This window comes from Micromesistius poutassou, assembly GCF_964030765.1.
Source record: "Micromesistius poutassou genome assembly, chromosome: 15".
NCBI classification, from domain to species: domain Eukaryota; kingdom Metazoa; phylum Chordata; class Actinopteri; order Gadiformes; family Gadidae; genus Micromesistius; species Micromesistius poutassou.
The window spans coordinates 12,253,356-12,273,469 of NC_140285.1; the positions used below are offsets into that span (position 1 = coordinate 12,253,356).

The 20,114-nt window shown below is 49.2% G+C and overlaps 1 protein-coding gene across 5 annotated transcripts in view; it reads left to right on the top strand.

Annotated features, from left to right (window-relative positions):
- LOC311360062 (IQ motif and SEC7 domain-containing protein 1-like) overlaps positions 1 to 20,114 on the top strand; it is an 84,083-nt gene that overhangs the window by 33,672 nt on the left and 30,297 nt on the right. The window contains exon 1 of one of the 5 annotated variants that reach the window (XM_084480147.1): positions 6,008 to 6,415. The exons of the other annotated variants lie outside the window; for them this stretch is intronic. Within the exon in view, the coding sequence (XP_084336273.1) occupies positions 6,339 to 6,415 (77 nt within the window). The 5' untranslated portion in view covers positions 6,008 to 6,338. Of the gene's footprint in view, positions 1 to 6,007; positions 6,416 to 20,114 lie in introns of those variants that run through there. 5 annotated transcript variants of the gene reach the window in all.

A 20,114-nucleotide genomic window follows, 5' to 3' on the forward strand; every position in this document is an offset into this window, starting at 1 on the left:
ATTGCCTGATGCTGCAGCTGTGTGCTGGAGCACTGAGGGCCATGCGAAGGGACCTGCGTGAGGACCGAGCGGCAGAGTCCTCTGTGGCACGTCTCAGCGACGGGCGTAGCTCTCCTTGGGGGGGGGTGGGGGCACTGACTGGTGTTTGTGCATTGTGGGGTTTGAAGTAGCCCTTAATGAGGCCCTGGTGTTGCCAGCAGGGGCTGAGGGACCGGCAGCGCAGAGAGGGGCGCCGGGTGCATGAGAAGAGGATTCAGTCGAAGGAGCTCTGGGGATGTGGGTTCATGGTGATGATGACTAACGGTTGCATAATAGCCACCGTGTCAAGACGTCAAAGGGCATGTGCATCACTCACACCAAGGTTGTGAACGTCGTGCTCTCGCTGGCCAACCTGCTTCCTGAATGCGTTCGGAGTGTTTGTCTTGTTGCTCGTATTTAGTCTCCTAAGATTTACCCGTTATTTACTTTCATTTTGTTTGACTTCTATAATTCTGGGGCGCCGTGGCATAATATATGCAGCTACTCCGCAAAAGACAGATTCAATCGAATGGCATCATAGCAATCATAGCATACCACAGACTGGTGCATCCTATGTTTACAATAATAATATCAACAAAGTGTGAACCCAAGAGACATAACTGTAATATTATTCCAAATAATGATGTAACTATTTGGTCGTTAAATAGGTCTAAACCCTCCCTCAGGAAAGATGGGGCTCTATCTGTTCTGTTGGCCTCAGGATAGAGAAGGCCTTCAAGACAGTTTGCAGACCCAGAATACTAAAGGATCCAATTAAATGCCAGCTGCATAGTATCGTTGTCGGTTTAGATGTCCGTCCTCCTCTGAATCGCAATAGACTTTAGCAGTGTAAAACGTCTTCATCTTGACCTTCAGTTCATCATTTTCCTTCTCCATTGGATTCTCGCCATCCTGGCTTTGTCCTCACTACCCCACATGCTCGTGTTTCCTTGCCTCCACCTCTCTTCCGCGTGGCCGCTTGCAGGCTATAGGGCCGAACAGCTGTACTCGACAATCTGTTTCAATCTGCAGGAGCTTGTTATGCGCACGATAACCTTCATGTACCATCATCTCTCTGCAACCACTCTACTGAAATATGGTATTCAGTCACACAGTCAAGCTTTTCACCGTCCACCTAGGATGCTGGATGTTGTTCCTCCTTATGTCCTCACTCGCCTGTTGTGAGATCCTTCTTGAGTGCTTTATATTGATCTTCCATATACATCCATGTGCACTGGCAAGCAAGTGCAATATGCAAGCCATGGGAGATAGAAATACGGATAGGTCAAGGCTTTTAACCTAGATAAATAGCACTGTTTAAAAACGGCAATAGGATTATTCAAGTTAATGATCTTGTACTAAAATTAACATACTCTATGAAGTTCTTTATTGACTGAAAAATGGACCACCAGTAATATATTTAATGCATACATTAAAATGTCCAGCAATATTGCCATCTATAAATTAATTGGCATTTCTCTTTTTCTAACTGATCTGTCACGGATTATTTGATCATGCTTGCAATGGAAATGCAGGAAATACCACAACCGTCCACAAGGGGGTGGACTATTCTAAGACATCGTCACACACGCATTGTCCTTCATACCACAAACCATTCTCGTCTCATTCTGTGTTACCCACCTAGGTCTGTTTTTCATAACAGTCCTTATCAGAAATACAAACGACAAATGGACTCATTCTTTATTGGTATTGTAGTTAAGAGATGATCTCCTATCATTTTAAGTATGCACTGTGCTCTGTTCGCCAGGATCCATCTTTTACTCCCCTCTCATTCAGCTCCGTTTCTCTCACAATCCTCACTGCCAATCCTCTCGTCCCTCCATTGTAGTGCCGGTATGTCACTCAACCCCCCCCTGCTCAATCTCCCTCCTCCAGCCTCCCTCCCTGCCCCCATCCTACCCCTCTTGCATGCTAATGTCACTCTCTCTCTCTCTCTCTCGCTCTCTCCCTCACTCTCACGCTGCCTTTGAGTAGAGCGGGCCATTTCCTGCGATTTATGTTTTTCTATTGACTTGGCTCGTCTTCCTCTTGGGGCACAATGGATGGGATGCTTCTGCAGCTTAGAGGTGATGGACTTGGCGTGGTCACATAGTGCCTTGCATCCCCTCACTCCTGTCTGTAAAGGGTCATTATCGGCCCGTATCATTGCACTCTGAGGTACCGAGAGGAGGAGGAGGAGGATGTGGGGTGGGGGTGGGGGGGGGGGGGGTGGGGGGGGGGGGGGGGGGGTCGAATCATCGGTCACTTTGTATGCGGCTATTTGTGTCCTTTATTCTGCCTGCTGGCTGATCTAACAGGCGTCTTTCTCTGTCTCCTTTTACAGGCCTTTGATGAAAACGGAAAAGAGAACCAAATGCGTTCATCGCCACTATGCCTCTATGGCACCATAGGGATGGTTTATAGTCAAGATGAAATTAGTAACTCTAGTTGCCAATGCACCTACAAGATCTATACATGCAGACATTCAAGCCAAATGCACCCCCACGCACATACACAGATGATGGACACACATTCATTACTGATGTCATGTTATCTATTAGACATTTGACCTTGAAAACAACCTTTACAGTCATTCAGATTAATTGGATTGGGGGAGCCTGTTGTCTTCCTCAGGAATGATGGTCAACCTTAGCCTGGAGACCATCCTGATCACGTGACCTCACATTCTGTTTCGCTTCACGGATCACTCTGGACCCTTAGCCCCCCACATCGCTTTCAGTGGGCGGGAGAACTTGCCTTGACAGACAAATTCCTTCAGCTAATCAGCGTACCAAAACATGTGACACCATCATGGTGTGCTGTTCAGTGGATACACGGAATAGCTGAACTGTGCAAATGTATTTTCTGCTGAGAAACCCCGCTAGCGCATACTCTTGTTCTTGTTTAATAGTTGTTAACTGCATTTACGGCGGTGTTTACTCCACTAATGTTGACGTTTCCGCTTGGTGCTTCGGCAGACACCATTACTGTTGTGCCAGCGGTGGCCTGATTTTACGTCAACAACTACGTCCCAAAGTCCCTGATTGGCCCTGTAATTTCATGATCTAGGGCAAAGTCCCTGTTTGGCCCTGTAATATCATTAAACTATGACACAGTCCCTGTTTGGCCCTGTAATGTCATCAAACCAACACAGTCCCTGATTGGCCCTGAAATGTCATCAAACTACAACACAGTCCCTGATTGGCCCTGAAATGTCATCAAACTACAACACAGTCCCTGATTGGCCCTGTAATGTCATCAACTACAACACTGAAAGGGATAACATTGTAAATCCAGGAGATCGATATGGGTGGCTACAGGTCCAGACAGATTTCAAACATGTTTCTGTTGCTAGCTAAGCTCTTCTGTTTGTTAAACAAAATAAAGGGCTATTTAGCGAACCATGGTCAACATACAATTAGCAGGCAGTCCACACAGCATACAATTATCAGTGGCACACATGATTATGTATCCCATGTTGGGAATTCACCTCGATTAGGCCATATCCTGGGGTGCTTTGTGTGCATTTGTTTTGGCTCTGTTTCCCAATAATTGCTGTTATCTGTACACCAGGTACCGCCTGAGATAATTCTGCATTTTGTCCCCTGATATACTCTTGGGTATATATATTGGTACAAACGACAGCGTGCCACCACCCACAGTCTCTAGGGGCAGGTTCCAATCAATTAGTTCAGGTGGATTTCAGTGGCTCGAGGTTATGGATATTTGGGGTAATGGATGAGGAAGCCGCCATTTCTGAGCACACATTAGATGGCTTACTAACCCTTTGCAACCCCCGGTTTCATCTATATTATGGTCTCGGCAGTTATCTTCATTTGAAATACATTGCTGAGCAGTAACTCTCCCATCAAAGCTCATTTATGGTAATTCACAAAATGAATTGGTTAGCACTGGGGCGGACAGTAGCGAATCAATAAGTAACTGACATTTATAAATGTTATCCTAATGGGAAGCTATTTTTCAGCTGCTGGGTGTAAGCGGAGTTGAATCAGGCACAGACAAAGCGTTTGTCAGTTTGAGGCCTGTTCCGTGAGCTGTGTTTAAACTAGCTGGGTTTTGTCCCGCGAACGCCCTTTAGATTAATTAATCCTTTATTTTTACACAATAGCTTTAGTGTCTTTGTGCCTTGTTCCCAATTTCTTATAATCTCAAATTGAATGCAGAGGAAGACTTTCGTGTTTATGAGGCTCTGAGGCCACTCGTCAGCAAAGACTCAGAATAAGTGTGTGTGTTTGTTTATGCACACGCACGCACACACACACAAATGCAAATAACGTAACAATTAATGTTATTCCTTCTTCATTAAGGCAGCTGTTTGTTGTCTCTGTGTGTGTGTGTGTGTGTGTGTGTGTGTGTGTGTGTGTGTGTGTGTGTGTGTGTGTGTGTGTGTGTGTGTGTGTGTGTGTGTGTGTGTGTGTGTGTGTGTGTGTGTGTGTGTGTGTGAATTGATGGAAGGCTGAATACTAATGAGAGGCCCTTCCACAGCCGCTTCCACGGTGGCTGCTAGTGGGACCGGGTGCCATCTCAGACTCTCACACAGACAACTCACACAGAGCTCCACTGTGTTGCAAACATCCCCCTCCTTCCCCCTGCTGCCTCGCCCTCAGTGGGGAAAGGGAGACGCAGGAGCAAAGTGTGGGCGCCATCTCAGGTCTCTCTGCTACACGGTGGATCTGCGGTTCAGGTCATCGCACCGCTGCTGCTGCCACTGATGAGGATCATGATGATATGCGTGCGTATCCGTTTGATCGCTGGTGGTTCTACATGCTGGTTTGCTCATGAATATGAATAACTATTTCACCCGGCCCTCCCTCACCCCTTCGTGCATATTCATGTATATTTATTGATGGGCTTCTTTACTTGTAAGAAGATGCATCCTGCTAAAGCAGGATGGGCTTCTTTGGTAGTATTCTCTGGCAATTCCTTTAGGGCTAACTGTCATGGAGTTGAAAACGTTGACTTTATCAAACCGGGTTCTGAATCAATTGCCAGCATGGCTCTGTATTTACTTTGAACACAGCATCCTTGTGAACGCATGTGGTCATGCAGTACACCAGCCCCTCCCCCTTAAAGGCCTGGCCTATCAGAGTCTTTGCTGCAAGGCTCCCACTTGAAGCTTCAGTAGTACCGTAGTGTTGTTGCCCAGCAACCAGAATCGGCACATTTCTGGGAGGTCCTGTGTGGATGGCAGCAGCTGAGAGACACACAGAAATATACAGACTGAGGGAGGCAGAGGAGAGAGAGAGAGAGAGAGAGAGTGAGAGAGAGAGAGAGAGAGAGAGAGAGGGGGGGAGAACAAGAAGGAGAGGGATACAGGGAGGAGAGAGACCGAGCCATGTGAATGGGGTTCAGAGGAGAGAGTGTTTGAGAACCCAACCAGAGAAGGAAGGAAGGGAGGGAGGATGCTAAGCTAAAGTATGTCAGCACTGCTAACGCAACCTCAAGAAATTCTGTTGCGGATCTCTGCAAAAAGTTTCTGATCTCAGCGGAGGTTGACGAGGAGGAGAAGGACGAGTCGTTCCTGGTGACGGTCCTTTTCTCAGACCGAGCCACTTCAAACAGACACAGCTGGAAACCGTCGTGCATCTTTTGCACCCTTTTTTTTTACCTTCCTGCACCTTTTCTACCTTCCTGCACACACTCCCCTCCGTGAGAGGACAGAGTGGAGCGGCGGGCTGCACGCGGTGACGCCTGGAGCATTACAAACTGACGCACTTTGCTGAGGGACAGACAGCGGGGGACAGGCTGACTAGCTGACCTGGATAGCAGCCCCGCAGAGCCCAGCCACCAGCAGCTCCCCGGCCACCCGTCCAAACCGACAGGTTATTTTGAGAAGGTGCGTCCTCCTGACCGCTGCCTCGTCCGCCATCAAACCACAAAGCGGGTCGCCAGCTGCGACTCTGGTCAGGACCGGGCTCTCCCACCCCCCCCCCCCCCCCCCCTCTCTCTCTCTCACAGGCCGGCCCTTACCGAGACGGGTCCAGGAAGGGATGTGGTGGTGGTTCTGGGCGGGATAGAAACCCCGGCAGGCTGGTGATCCTGGGGTGGGTGAGTGGAGCGGAGGAGAGGCAGACTGCTGGAATCAGGAGGCCACCACAGGGGGTGCGACGGATTGGCGCGAGGGGACGACTGTGTGAGAGTGTGTGTGCACCAGCAGGACTGTGTTTGGGTTAAGATGCCACCTCCTTAACCATGGCCCCGCCAGCCCTACCCAGCGCTCTGCTGCGCTTCTGCTGCTGCTGCTGCTGCTGCTGCCGCCGTCCAGCTTGTTGAAGAGGGGGGCCTTGTTCCGGCGGAGAATGTGGAAGTTTAAGGCGTTCTGTTTGGATTACTGGCACGTGCTGTGTCTGCACCCTCACAACAACTTTTTCAAGAGGTACGTGGACGCAAGCCGTGTTTAGAGCGCTGCCGTTTCTGAACGCGTCGCCGTTTTGATGTCGCCGTCGCTTTGTGGTGACTTCATGTTTCTGCGCGGTGTTGCGAGCTTCAGACAAAATGAATTAAGTGTCGAAGAAAGTCAGGAATGAAGTTAAGTAAAGGTTGTCCAAACCGTATACACAGTCATGTTTTTGATGGTGTTGCTGAGGCACGGTAGCCGAGTGAATCATTATGGATTTAGTCCAGATGAATCAGATGCAGACGGTTTTTTATTTTTTCCTCCGTGGAAGTCTTCACTTGGCATGGAGAATATACTTGTTTGTTTTCTCTTGTCTACTTAAGGCTGTGGTTAACTGAATAGGATGAGCTGGCAGTGTCTGAATTAATTCCTGCCTGTCCTCCGGAGACCCCTCGCTGTTCACCTTTCACCCAGTGCATAGGCACTTGATTATTCAGCCTAGTTTTTACACCTTGCTCGTTGGCGTAGGCACATGCATCTCCATCAAGCTGTGATCTTTTATCGTTTAGACGTGAATAACACCTCCCATTGTACCGTTTAATGCCTGGGTTTGTTTTTCAGAGTACCTGCCGTTTTCTAAGTGGCGGTTTTCTCAGTATTCACATATTCAATTATTTAAGCTTACGCTTGGTTATCGCTGGAAGGCAAATTCTGGTTTCACAGCGGTAAAGAGAATGTGGCAATCAAACAAGGAGTGAAAAGATTACAATACGAAATGACAATACAATTTGAACACCGAGAATATGTATGCCTGTGTGCAGTTAATATACCCGTGTATTCATTAAATACAGTATTTCTTCTTGGTTTCACATGAGGTATCTGTCAGTTATCTGAGAAGGACGCCTGCTTCTGTCTCATTCACACCCCCTCCACTCTGCTGCTGCTACATTGACACTTTGAAAAAACCAATCTCCTGTCTGGAACTGCTTGTCACGACACTGATATTAAGCACTCCGCTTTTCTATGACCAACAGTATGGCTCCTGTGCTTCTGAGGGGGCGCACAGAGCTGTACGGGCACTGACAGAGATTGCAGAGGTATTAGTTGTAAAACGGCCCAAAAAAAGATATAGGGAGGGCTGGGGGGGCAGGGGGGAGTGTGTGTGAAAACAGACTGTACTTCCTATTGAGTTACTGAGCTATCTCCGTTTACCTTCTGTCTGGCCTGCCCAGCCATTAACGAGGAATAACTTGTAACCCTTAAATTCACATACAATTTGATTATTTTCTTTTCCCTTCATGGATTGGAAGAGACTTGAACTTTTGCATGTGAAGCAATCATTCCCTTTGTAATTACCTCTGGCGCTAATTCGAAAACTAAAATCCTCAGTTTGATGTCCAGTTAAGTAATCAAAAGATGGCTCTGTTGAATTGAAGGGGGGACCGTGTTGTTTATTCTAATCATATTCACCCACACAAACGTAAACACCTCTCGGTATCATTAATATTCCAAATGTGAGAACCACAGTCCTCCATCCATTAATATTGCAGGACTAATGTTAACCGCACCCACCCAACATATCTCTGTGTCTCTGGGAAACCCCCCATTCCAGATAGTATTTCAACCACCTTTAGCTGATTTTGAACATTCTGTTACCACAGGGATTTCCACAGACTTTAGTTCTACAGTTCAGACTAGCTCTCTTAGCAAGAACTCTTCGGCAGTACGGCCATTTAAATGAGATTCCTAATAAATAGCAGAAAGCACAGGATAACAGGATAACATGACTGTGGTTCTCCACATTATAGAACCACCCCCCCCCCTGCCCCCAACATTCATACCAAAGGAAATGTTCATGGTCTAAAAACTCCCCAGGATGTCATTACTCTTGTGGTCCTCATGATCAGTGGGTCGGTGGGCACATGGCCGCCATAGGGTGGTACACTGTGTGATGCATGCTGGCCCTCGGGGGCCAACCGAGTCAGGTTGTGTTGCAGCACTGAGGACCGTGTTGTTACGGCGAGGCCTGTGCACTAACTCAAAACAGCCTCTCCTCGCTGCTGAACTGACACTGACCCACTCGCCCCCCCGCTCAACCCCCCCCCCCTGCTGGGCCTTCCCATTGAGAGCTCTGTAATTCTTGGATTTGGGCCCAGTTATTACCATATATATATCTGTGTGTGTGTGTGTGTGTGTGTGTGTGTGTGTGTGTGTGTGTGTGTTACCAAACACGCACGCACGCACGCACACACGCACACGCACACACACACACACACACACACACACACACACACACACACACACACACACACACACACACACACACACACAGCCACACAGCCCCTAAGGATACACATTAAACACAGATGAGGGTCCAGCCCATCACCATTGGTGAGCACATCAATACCAGATGAGCAAAAAAAAAAGAGAAACAAAAGCAGAATGAGTGTCACGGAGGAGGAAAGGAGAAGTCCAGTGTGGGTGGAGAGGCTTTTGTTAAGCGGGGGATGAATAACTTGGGCTATACATGCCGTGCCCGTTACCTTACTTGGTCATTAGACGGCTAGCTAGACTAGCTGCAACTTTCTTGCTAGTTCAACACATCATCGGGTCGAGGGAAAACATCTCGCCGAGCAGAAGTTGCCTCAGCCGCAGAAGAATGAACATCTCTGTGGGATTTTTCCATGGAAATTTAAGGATGTGGGCTGTAATTTGTGGCCTAAGAGGGAGTGTGTGCAGACTGTAGTACTTTGGGCTGTTTTAAGGGGGGGAAGGCGGTGTAGGAGGGGGGGGGGGTGTTGCCAGAGTTTTGCAGCCGGGTTCTGTTGGGATAGGGTTAGTTGTTGTTGTTTTTTTATAGTTCTGTGCCATGCACACTTTTTTTGGACATGTCCCATGTCTCCACTGATGTCCCGACGGCCTGGGATGTGATGTGGAAGTACTGCATAACCAGCCGGACTATAAGGTAGGACTCACCATCTGGGCCGGGCTGTGGGCATGTGCACCAGGAGCAGCGGTTGTGTTTGGGAGAAGCCGAGCAGCAGGCAGCAGTCTGCGCAGATATTTCTGCCCGTCTGTCCGAGAACATTCCTATGTATATAACCAGGGCTTCTGGTTTCCTCTCCAAACCCATGGAAACATATTATCCTTGGCACACTGCGATTTAAAAGGCAACAGCACAACGCTTCCAAGGTCTCTCCGAACAACCAGTGTTTCATTTGCAGCTTGACGTACTAGAGATGTATGTGCAAAAGATTATCTCCATTTTGGGTTTTTAAACGTCCACAGCCTAGTGCTGGCACAATGAATGAATAAGCCGACTAAATGACATTTTGATAATCAATTTGTTTTATGCTTTGTCAAATACCAAACATTTGCCAATTTATAAATGCAAATATTTGGTTTGCTGGTCTCTGTTTTAGGCTATTATGAAAGGACATTAATAATTCAAGCTTATGCTCTGGAAAGTTGTGATGAGTGGTTGCTGAGACATTGATGTCAGTTTGTAGACGACACGGTTGATTAAAATGATTAAGATGCAAAATAATGAATTAAGTCGTACCCCTAGTCGGGCCTTAACACGGCTAAAAGTTTAATTATGATGGCAAGAGGAGGATGACCTCCACAATAGGAAGAATTTTCGTCTGGTCTGTGTCCGTACTCTCACACTCAGACTCTCAATGTTTCCACTCTTAGTTTTCCCCCCCTAACATTTTAATTATTTTATTTCAATCCCTTGCTCGGCATCTGTTCAATCTTAACAGTCTGTTCAATCTTTCCATTTTAACTCCGTTGTGTTCATGAGTCATGGAAATGACGAGTCCCTTAGTACACGAGTGAAGACACTCATCCCACTCTAGCCTCTACAAATCAGGCTTTGCAGAGACCAGCCTGTAGGTGTTGTTCCTGACCACGACCTCTCTCAACCTTGAACCTCTGAAACGTGACCTTTTTCAACGTGATGCCCACGTTCACTGAAACCCTTGGTCAGCCGCTCAAGGTCAACCCACACCCCAATAGCGCGGCCATCGATAAGGACGAGGTCAGGCTGTGTGTGCGGTAGGTTTCTCGCAGACCTGCCCTAGTGTAGGCTGACACTACAGACACCCGAGACGCTCCTTTCTGTGTCAGGAGAGGGCAGCTAGGCCTGGCCGAGAACACAGGAGAGAAAGAGAGGGAGCATTACTTATTTAATGTGTCTCGCCCGGGTGCCACAGATGTCACCACAGCCGTGATCCTTTTACATGCTGCACGTCCCCGGGACAGAAACGGAGCTTCACCACCTCACTCTAAAAGTTTGGTACCGATCTAGACAGGAGTTTGTGGAGCTTGTTCTTGAAAACGACGGATCTCCGCTTCATCGTCTCCGCCGGAGCCTGGAGGATCTAACGGGCAGGGGGGCAGGCTGGGGGGCCGGGGGGTAGGAGACAGAGAAACTGGGGGCGGCGGCGGCGGCGGTGGTGGTGCTGGTGGTGTTTTGGCCGAAGCCAGACACCTCCCCAGCTGTTTTAACATGCTCTTGGACTTGAACACCGCGTGGGAGAAGTGACCCCCCCCCCCCGCCCCTCCCCCCCCCCCCTGTCGGGCGACGGTCTTGGTGAGCTGAGCGCTTGGCAAAGTAAGAGGTGTTTTTTTTCTGAGTAGAACGTGTTGGTGAGAAGGGATTGTAATGGAAAAGCAGGAATCTGTCAGGCGAGGCCGCTGAAGCCACATTGCGGTCAGTGAGGGAACGCTCCCCGGGGTGGAAAAGCTGAGGCACGTCTCGGATAGAAGATATTCTAGATGCATTCTGGTAAAAAAGGGAAAGATGAAAATACAATCCAAAAAGCTCTGGTTGCGCTAGTGTCTGAGAGTGGACTGGGGGAGTGACGGGGGTCCTGTGTTTGAACTGGCCTTCAGCGGCACCCCGGTTGGGAATTCAAGGCGGTTGTTTCCTGTCAACTATGTAATTGTCTGCTGTGGTGCGCCACAATGGGTAGGACTTGCATCAGAAGCTGCCTCATGGCTTCAGCAGACTTTGTAGATCACCTGTGTTGGTGGTTTATTATTTGTGCTGCATATTCTATTGAACCTCTATTCATTGAAAAAATCCTTCAAAAAAACAATCGATTTTGCTTCATGTCCTGCATTCTCAAAGGTAATATACACTGATCTATGTGTCGATGATCCATTTTTTATTCTGTGTTTCCTGCGTGTACCTTTCAGCTTCTCCATGCTACCCAGAGAACAAACCCTTTTCCCCTCCTCAGTTGCCTGGATAGATTTGAGGCCATTTCTTTTTTCGATCACAATGAAAAATGGACTAATATATTTTGGCCATGAGGTAAAGTCCTGAGACTGAACGGCCATTCTATCTTCTCCACCAATAGCTGCAGGGCAATGAGAATAATATGAGACGTGGTTTTGGGAGGGTTGCCTTCTCTGCAGTGTGTTCCCCCTCCTCATGTCAGGGTTATGCTGCTTTGAAGTGCTAATCAGCCCGGGAACCCAGTTGGAGAATATGGGACTCATAAGCTCTCTCTCTCTTTCTTTCGCTCTCTCACTCTGTTGCCCTCTCTCTCCTTGCTCTCTCTCTCTTTTTCGCTCTCTCCTTTCTCTCTCTCTCTCTTCTCTAGCGCTCTATTTCCCTTTCTCTCTCTCTTTTTCCTCCCTCTCTTTTCCCCCTCTCTCTCTTTTCCCTCCCTATCTCTTTTCCCTCTCTCTCTCTATTTTTTCTCGCTCTCTCTTTCCCCCTCTCTCTCTCTCTCTCTCTCTCTCTTTTCCCTCTGTTTTCCCTCTCTCTCTCCTTTCCCCCTCTCTCTCTCTCTTTTCCCTCTCTGTTTTCCCTCTCTCTCTCTCCTTTCCCCCTCTCTCTCTCTTCTCTCTCTTCTGTCTCTCTGTGGTTTCTATAATCAGGGTGTCTGATCCACACTGCATTATGTCTCCCAGCTGTGCTCGTGTCGGTCTTCTCCTTCTTCTGTGGGGCTAAGGGGATCGCTCCGTGTTGCAGACTGAGGTGTTGTGTTTCAACATCAGGGCTGGGCTGCTCCGCGTTACCTCACCCTGCCTCTGATGACATAGTCCTTTGCATGTGGTACGTTCACAGCGCCCGCCTGCTGCTGAATTACCAGCACACGTGTGCAGAACTTATGTAATGGAGGGGGAGAGAGAGAGAGAGAGGGGGGGAGGCAGAGAGAGCGGAGCGCAGGACGTACTGGTGTGTGTGTGTGTGTGTGTGCGTGTGCGTGTGTGTGTGTGTACGTACTAGTATGTGTCTTTGAGGGGGTGAAGTGGGGGGGGAGGTGAGGGGAGGGAGGACCGGAGGGGTGAAGGAGCAAAACGATGAGCTCATGCTGCTGCACTGCAGCTCTTATAAACACTCTGAGCACGCCAGTGTGCTCTATATTCCTCCCGCTCTATCCGTCGGTCTCTGTGTGTCCCAGTAGGCCGTATAGTGTCTGTCTATACATGCTAAATATCAACCTTGCTATCACCAACACTGTGCGTGTGTGTGTGTGTGTGTGTGTGTGTGTGCGTGTGTGAATACAACGATCGTCGCGTCCAGGCATTTTGTTTTCCCCTCCTCCAGACTCAGGAGGCATCAGTAGTACCCGTGGCTGTAACTCCGTCCCCCCACAGAGGGGGGGGTCGCTGCATGGTAAACGATGGATGTACAAGAGCACGGCTCTGTCTGTTGTCCCGTAGCTCCTCAGCGTACGGCCGGACGGACGACGCTCAGTGGTGGACGAGAGGACAGCCACAGAGTTCACGCCGACGAACGCTTTGAATCCGCCAACCTTTTTCTTCTTTTTTTTTCTCGTCCTTTGACTCAAAGGACGTCTCATTCGCACGTGTGATTGTCTTTCGATTCACTGAGGACGGGCTGTAGTGGGACGGGCTGGTTGTTTGGGGGAGCATGGGGTTCCTCTGTGAAACCAAATTGGTCTTCGGGGGGGGGGGCCTTCTGACTTTGCGTGAGATGTGAGAAGCCCCAGACTAATAGATGGATGACTCATACACAAGAGATCGCCCTTGGTGGGAAGACTAAACATGAGAAATCCCTCCCCGTCCCACGACGTCTCGACACTGAAGTCATTACACAAATACAGATGGATCTAAGTGCCCTCGGTGTGCTGTAAAGAATATTAATACTCTTCAGGCTTCCCTGGGGAAATGACCCCTCTCCAATCAGCTCTATCGCCCTGGAAGGATTTCTGTGGGAGGCTGATTAAGAGACTGTTAATGCAAAACATATTTATAGTTAGTAACCAGTCGTTGGGCTGGCCGTTTGGAGCGCAGATTACTCCCACATGGTGTGTGTGTGTGTGTGTGTGTGTGTGTGTGTGTGTGTGTGTGTGTGTGTGTGTGTGTGTGTGTGTGTGTGTGTGTGTGTGTGTGTGTGTGTGTGTGTGTGTGTGTGACCACACACACCATGTCTTCTGAAATGAACACCTGTCCCCCTTCAAGTCTGATTACCATGCTGTCAGGGAGGGTGGGTGCATGAGGTAAACAGTGATTAACGTTAAATGTTTTCCCCACTCGGGCTCCGGAACACGGTGTGTGTGTGTGATTTACATTGGTGTGTTAACGTCCATCGCTGGCTGGCGTGACCGGCCTGGCCGTGACCAGTCCGTCCCTCAGCGTCCACCACCTCACCTGTTGCCATGACAACAAGCCCCGCACAACTCTTCACACTCTTCACACTGCCGCGTCCCTCGGGTTCCCGTTGACGCTGCCCGGGAATCGTTGTATCCTCAATGACATCGCTCACAATTTCACAGAGATTATTCAGCGATTCATTTGATTATGATTCATTTTATGTTGCCCAATCAAATGTGTGACCGTGGTGGAGAACTCTCTGTGGATCCTGTGGCACTCACCCAGCTCCTCTATATAGCCCTCCCCCCATGTGTGTGTGTGTGTGTGTGTGTGTGCACCAGGTCTGCAGATGGGAGGTGAATTGGCGAGACATGGCTCGGTGTCTGACTAGTTTGGGAATGTCGATGCTAACCGAGATATCTGGGCCTGGCGCTGACACAGCGGCCCACTCCGCATTTTACATCACACGCGTGTTGGACGTGGTTAGAGATTCAACTGTTACTGTTGCCCTGCTGAATGTGTTTGTCAGACCAATCGTCTGCCGTCGCTCCTCCTCTTCCCCAGATCAGACAGAAGGTAACCAATGGGGTTTGTCGATCAGAACGACAAAAGTCACAGACCACTGACCCTTCTCGCCGGTGTTGTAACCGGGATTAACGACCGGAGACTTTTACCGCCGTGCAGCAGTGAACACAATGGGGTAGTTTCCCTAATGTTGAGATTACATTATCTTAATGAGTTCCTTAATTAATCTAATACTTGTTCATTTAAAATGCAACCAAGAAAAACACGGCTATTCCCCTGCCTCATTGGATATAGATGAACCACCATCATTGATATGCATTTATTCAGTCAGTGTTGGCCCCAAATTCGGCATCAGTATTCCTGCTTTGTCTTTGCACACTATTGACTGTGCACTAGCCCCATCTATTGGCAGATAATCCACCGTGAGATCTCCTGATTCCATGTTTCACATGCATGTCTATGCATGTGTATTATGTAGCTCTGACTGTCGATCAGGGGATCGTAACATTTTGCCATCTTAATCCGTGCGTTTGTGTGTGTGTGTGTGTGTGTGTGTGTGTGTGTGTGTGTGTGTGTGGGGGTGCGTGTGAGAAAAGGGCTGTCATTTAGCCTTTTTCTCTCCGGCTTGCTGCTGCCCCCGCATTAGCGAGTCATTTTTATAGATTAACAGCGAGTGTTCAGCGGTTGTTCAGAGAGAAGGAAAAGCCCACAGGCACAGGTTATCCGAGTCATTCTTAGATTCACATGTTACACCTCAATGGTTCCACAATCCCTGTGAGACTGCCTGTGTGAGCTGGGGCCAACCACACATGCAGAGGTAGGGAAGAAAGTGACGGAGCAATGGAAGCACAGCCGAGACAATGTCTCCTGGAAGGCAGTTCTGTGCACTGAGAAATGTTTCCATTTGATTTGCTGAAATCACACAGTCGACTCTTAAACCAGCACTTTGGCATTCCTCACAATGACAAAATGAAGATAACATTTAATGATTATTAATGAACTTAATTAATTAATCAACTAACAGGGGATTGTTATGTACTCTTTTATCCACACACACACACACACACACACACACACAGGGTTTATAGAAAGTATTGCTACTGCATGTTATGTAGTGTATTCGTTTTGAAGCTCTCTGCCTGAGAGCTCAGATTTCTCCTCCTCTCTTATTGGTCCATTCCCTGTGTCCCCTTCTCTTATTGGTCCAGTCCCTATATCCTCCTCTGCTATTGGTCCCCCGCGTCCCGCGGAGCGCTCTGAACGTCCCGCTAGTGACCTTGCGGAGGCGCTCTGGGACTCTGTAGTCTCTCTGCAGGCACCCAGCACAGGCAGAAACAGCTGAACGCATGACCCCCGGACCAGGCATGGGGGCTGGGACAGAGCAGGGGAGGGAGGACAGCTGATGGAGGGGAGAGGGTAAAGGGAGACTCAGGGGATCATGAGAGGGAGAACGTTACACAAGAGGTCCATGGCTGTGAGAGATATATGCACAGAACAGCTGAGAGAGAGAGAGAGAGAGAGAGAGAGAGAGAGAGAGAGAGAGAGAGAGAGAGAGAGAGAGAGAGAGAGAGAGAGAGAGAGAGAGAGAGAGAGAGAGAGAGAGAGAGAGAGAGAGAGAGAGAGAGAGAGAGAGAGAGAGAGATCTCAGAGGGGGGGGGGGAGTTGTGTGAGGGAGAAGGCGGGCGAGAGAGAGACAATGGGGGAGATATGGGAGAGTGGGTCAGGAGGTGCGATGAGACACGGAGAGCGAGGAAGGGAGGAAGCGACTGAGAGGGAGAGAGTGAGAGAGAAGGAGTGGGGAAAGGGAGGGAGGGAGGGAGAGAGCTGGAGGAAGGGGGTAGAGAGAGAGAGAGAGGCAGGGGGGAGGGTGCTCTGGACGTGTGGAGCCTCCTCTTTTCATTGACGTTCGGAGGGGGGGGGGAATGTGCTGATGTGTGGAGTAAATCCGTCAGATAGAGGAGGTTCCTGGGGCCGACAGACCCCCGTCTAGCCTTGCTGCTCACCAGCCTCTTACCCTATCTGCAGCCGGCTGTCAGACCCTCGCTCAGGACCACCAAACAGACCCTCGCTCAGGAACACCAAACAGAGGCAGATGTGTGTAGGTAGGTGGGCTGCGTACGGTCACAGCCTGACTGGGGCTGTGTGTGCGTGTGTGTGTGTGTGTCTTTGGGTCTGTGTCTATAGTGTGCATACATGCTGAGGCTGGTAAGCCGCGGTGCCGTCTCCGTCTCTCTGTGCTCTCGAGGTCACGATCACGCTCCTCCACTGTTGCCAGCAGCAGGGACAAGTGGGAGTTGTTTACTTCCCTGCATATTACCGAAGTGTGTGTGTGTGTGTGTGTGTGTGTGTGTGTGTGTGTGTGTGTGTGTGTGTGTGTGTGTGTGTGTGTGTGTGTGTGTGTGTGTGTGTGTGTGTGTGTGTGTGTGTGTGTGTGTGTTAGCCGAGGCAGACAGGTGACAACAGCATGTTTGGCCTTCTTAAAAATGGACTTCCTAATGTGTGTTTCATTTAACTTGCGTGTCTGTGAGCTTTGGTGTGTGTGTGTGTGTGTGTGTGTGTGTGTGTGTGTGTGTGTGGTAGGGGGGATGTATACTCATCCTCTACCTGCTTGGTCCCCTAACCCCCCCCCCCCCCCCCCCCACCCTCCCACCCCCCTATAAGGGTCAGGCACCTCTCTCTGGCTCACTGCCCACGTCCAATGATGCGCTTCATTTAGCCCATCCATACCGACGGGAGCATCTTCTCAATTAAACCTATAGCAATTCCACTAATGAGGAGAGGCCTCCATTCCTCTCTCTGAAGGACAGCCATGGGCTTGTGTGATCCGTCCCCCCCCAGAAGTGCTGAGCTGCTCTCATTCCACCGAGTGTACAAGATGGATGGCTGGCCCTGGGCATCATTAGGGCTCATTGGATGTATAGAGGCTGATATGTTTGTGTGTGTGTGGATACAGTACTGCACTGTATGGTACTATGTATACATGGTGCTTTGTGTTTGGTTACCGCCTGGTATGTTCTGTTTTTTTTTGGGGGGCAGGGAAGGCTCTGTTTGTTCCTCCTCACCGTATTCTGGTGAAACGCTCGCTCAACGAGGGATAACTCAATTATGTTATTGGCCATCGAAAATAAACGTTTACCTTGCCTTGCCATTGTTGCTCTCCCTCTCGCTAGCTCCCTGCATTCCATCAAGGAGAACGCGTTGTTATCCCAGAGCGTTTCAGAGACGAGTACTCTGGTCCAGCAAAAGAAAGGAAAAAATTCCTCTCATTTCAATCGCTTTAACCGTTCCCTCTGGGAACGCTATTTAAATTCGACTGCCAGCAGCGGGCCAGTTTTTCCTTTTATTGGACTGAATTCCATAGCGTGGTTTCATTAAGTGCAATTTTACATCAAGGCGTCTAGGGCAAGGTGAGGTGGTGAATAGGCTGTGCATGTTATTGTTAAGTCTGTATCACCGACGCACAGGGGGAAAAAGGCGAGGGAAAATATACTCCAGAGATTTTCAATGTCACGATTCATCTGAATGGCTAGCGTAATGATGCATTTGTGTGTCCATTTCAGCACTCGAACCAACGAAACAGAGTGATCACACACACCGCAGTGCTGCCGTTGGCAGCTGACTGATGGCTAGCACTAACAAAGCAGTTTGCGTCCGACTGCAGGTACACGAGGAGGGATCAAAACATGCAAATTGCGCTGGTGCAGTTGCTGGAGCGGCCGTGTTTGTGTTACAATATGTCCTCAGGAAGACGCCTTCATTTAACATTCATGAAGCTTACCTGAATCGCAGCGAGATCCTGGCATTGTAGGGGAGCCTGGTTATTAAATAACGACACGCTTCCCAATCTAAAACAGACAAGATGTACAAACTTTCTATTTTTTCGTCCACCAAACCTGAGAATTCGACTAATGGTATAATGGTATGGACTTAAGATATGAATCAATGGTGTATCTCAGATATCCAATGCAAAAGATCCTTCACCATGGTCCACTAATGTCCTGTCAGTCAATATTACAGTGTGTACTATTATTCTTATACCAGTATCACTGAGACTAGCTCTTTTATGGACATATATTTGAGCAAATGGACTAAAATAATTGTATTGGGTGTATGGATTTATTCACGATAAGGAAGCAGTGAGCGCCAGAGACATTTGTCCACACATCGATCCCCTGTTGATATAAGGCAGGATTAAAGCGGGTTTCGGCTGTGTGGCGGCATCGTTATCACATCCTCACCCCACTACTTTGTTTCCCACTACACTGCTTTCAAGCTGTTCTATCCTTGTTTTGCATCCGTTAATGAAACGCAAAAATCGACATAAAAAAAACCCAGATGAACAACAAGCGTCGGTCACTCAGCGGTTAACTGTGTGTGCAGGCCGTCGCCGGCCACAACGCTTGTTGTTGTTTCCTCTGACGGCGCGGTCCTCCTCTGTGGAGCCGCTCGCCCAGAGCACAACACAGCCCTCTGTGATCCCGTCAGCTGGTCCCGGCCCCGGGCACTGTGAAGATGACGGCACAGCGGGCGGTCTGGGCTGGTTCATGTGCTGTCGTGCTGTGGAGGAGGGGGGGAGGGGGGTGATGGCTTTGTGTCAGATTCCAGCACGGCCCCCCTGCTATCCTCGGAGCGAGAGCCGCGCTCTCCCGCCTCCGAGAGGAGGAGATGAGCGTGATGTCCGCTCCTCTAATGAGTTATACAGCAGTTAGCGATCGATGGGGCCCCCAGCGGCCCTCATCGAGACCCGGGGCCCGTGGGGCTCCCGGTCAATACGGCTCGGTGAGCTTTATGGAGCCGACCTGGAAGCCCAGCGATGGATACGGAGACAGGAGAAGTGGCGGGACAGATCTACTGTGTTCAGGATCCATTCTGGAAGTAATGACTGGTATTCTTCTCTCTGTTATCCGGAGGTCTCTCATTAGAGCAGGGTGCTTGGAGCCTTGTGTTGATGGTGATGCATGATGAGGGCTGGAAGTCGCCCCATCGCCTTCCTCTCAAGTGGTCTGACCGTCCCGTCCTCATTGAGATCCAATACCTGCTGGATGGCTTCCAGTACGCTGTTTAGCGCTGGGTAAATTGAAAGGATGGCGAGTAACATTGGGTCAGGTAGTTTGTCACCGAGCAGGTTAGGTTAATACACAGCCCCCTGTATAACCCTATTGCCGTTTTAATGACTTGGCACAGTCTCAAATGGGACTCCTAATAAAAGCTATTTGAAGGAGCTAAACCAATAAACACGGTGCAGTGACATCGATTCATCACCGCCCTACCTGCCTCCTCCCCGGTTGCAACCTTTGCCCCACGACTTTGAGTCACTGCATATTTTTTAATTTGTAAAATACTTGTGTCACTGCGGGAACGAAGGGCTGTACGTTCCTTGCTCCGGCTGGTTTTCCGTCAAAGTACAGGATCTGCTGACTTCCAGCCTCCCATGGTTTTGCCGAAGGTGAAGTTATGAATGGAATCTGCAGCCTCAGGATATCTGGTTCCACAGGAATGTGTCAAGGAAAAATTCCTTCTCAGCAGTCGTGACCGGTGGGGATAAAATGGTGTCTTGCCTTTTCTCATTTTTCTCAGGACAAAAGAAGTTAAATTAAATACGGTTGGCCTTGCGAGTGTCACAGTTGTCTTTGGG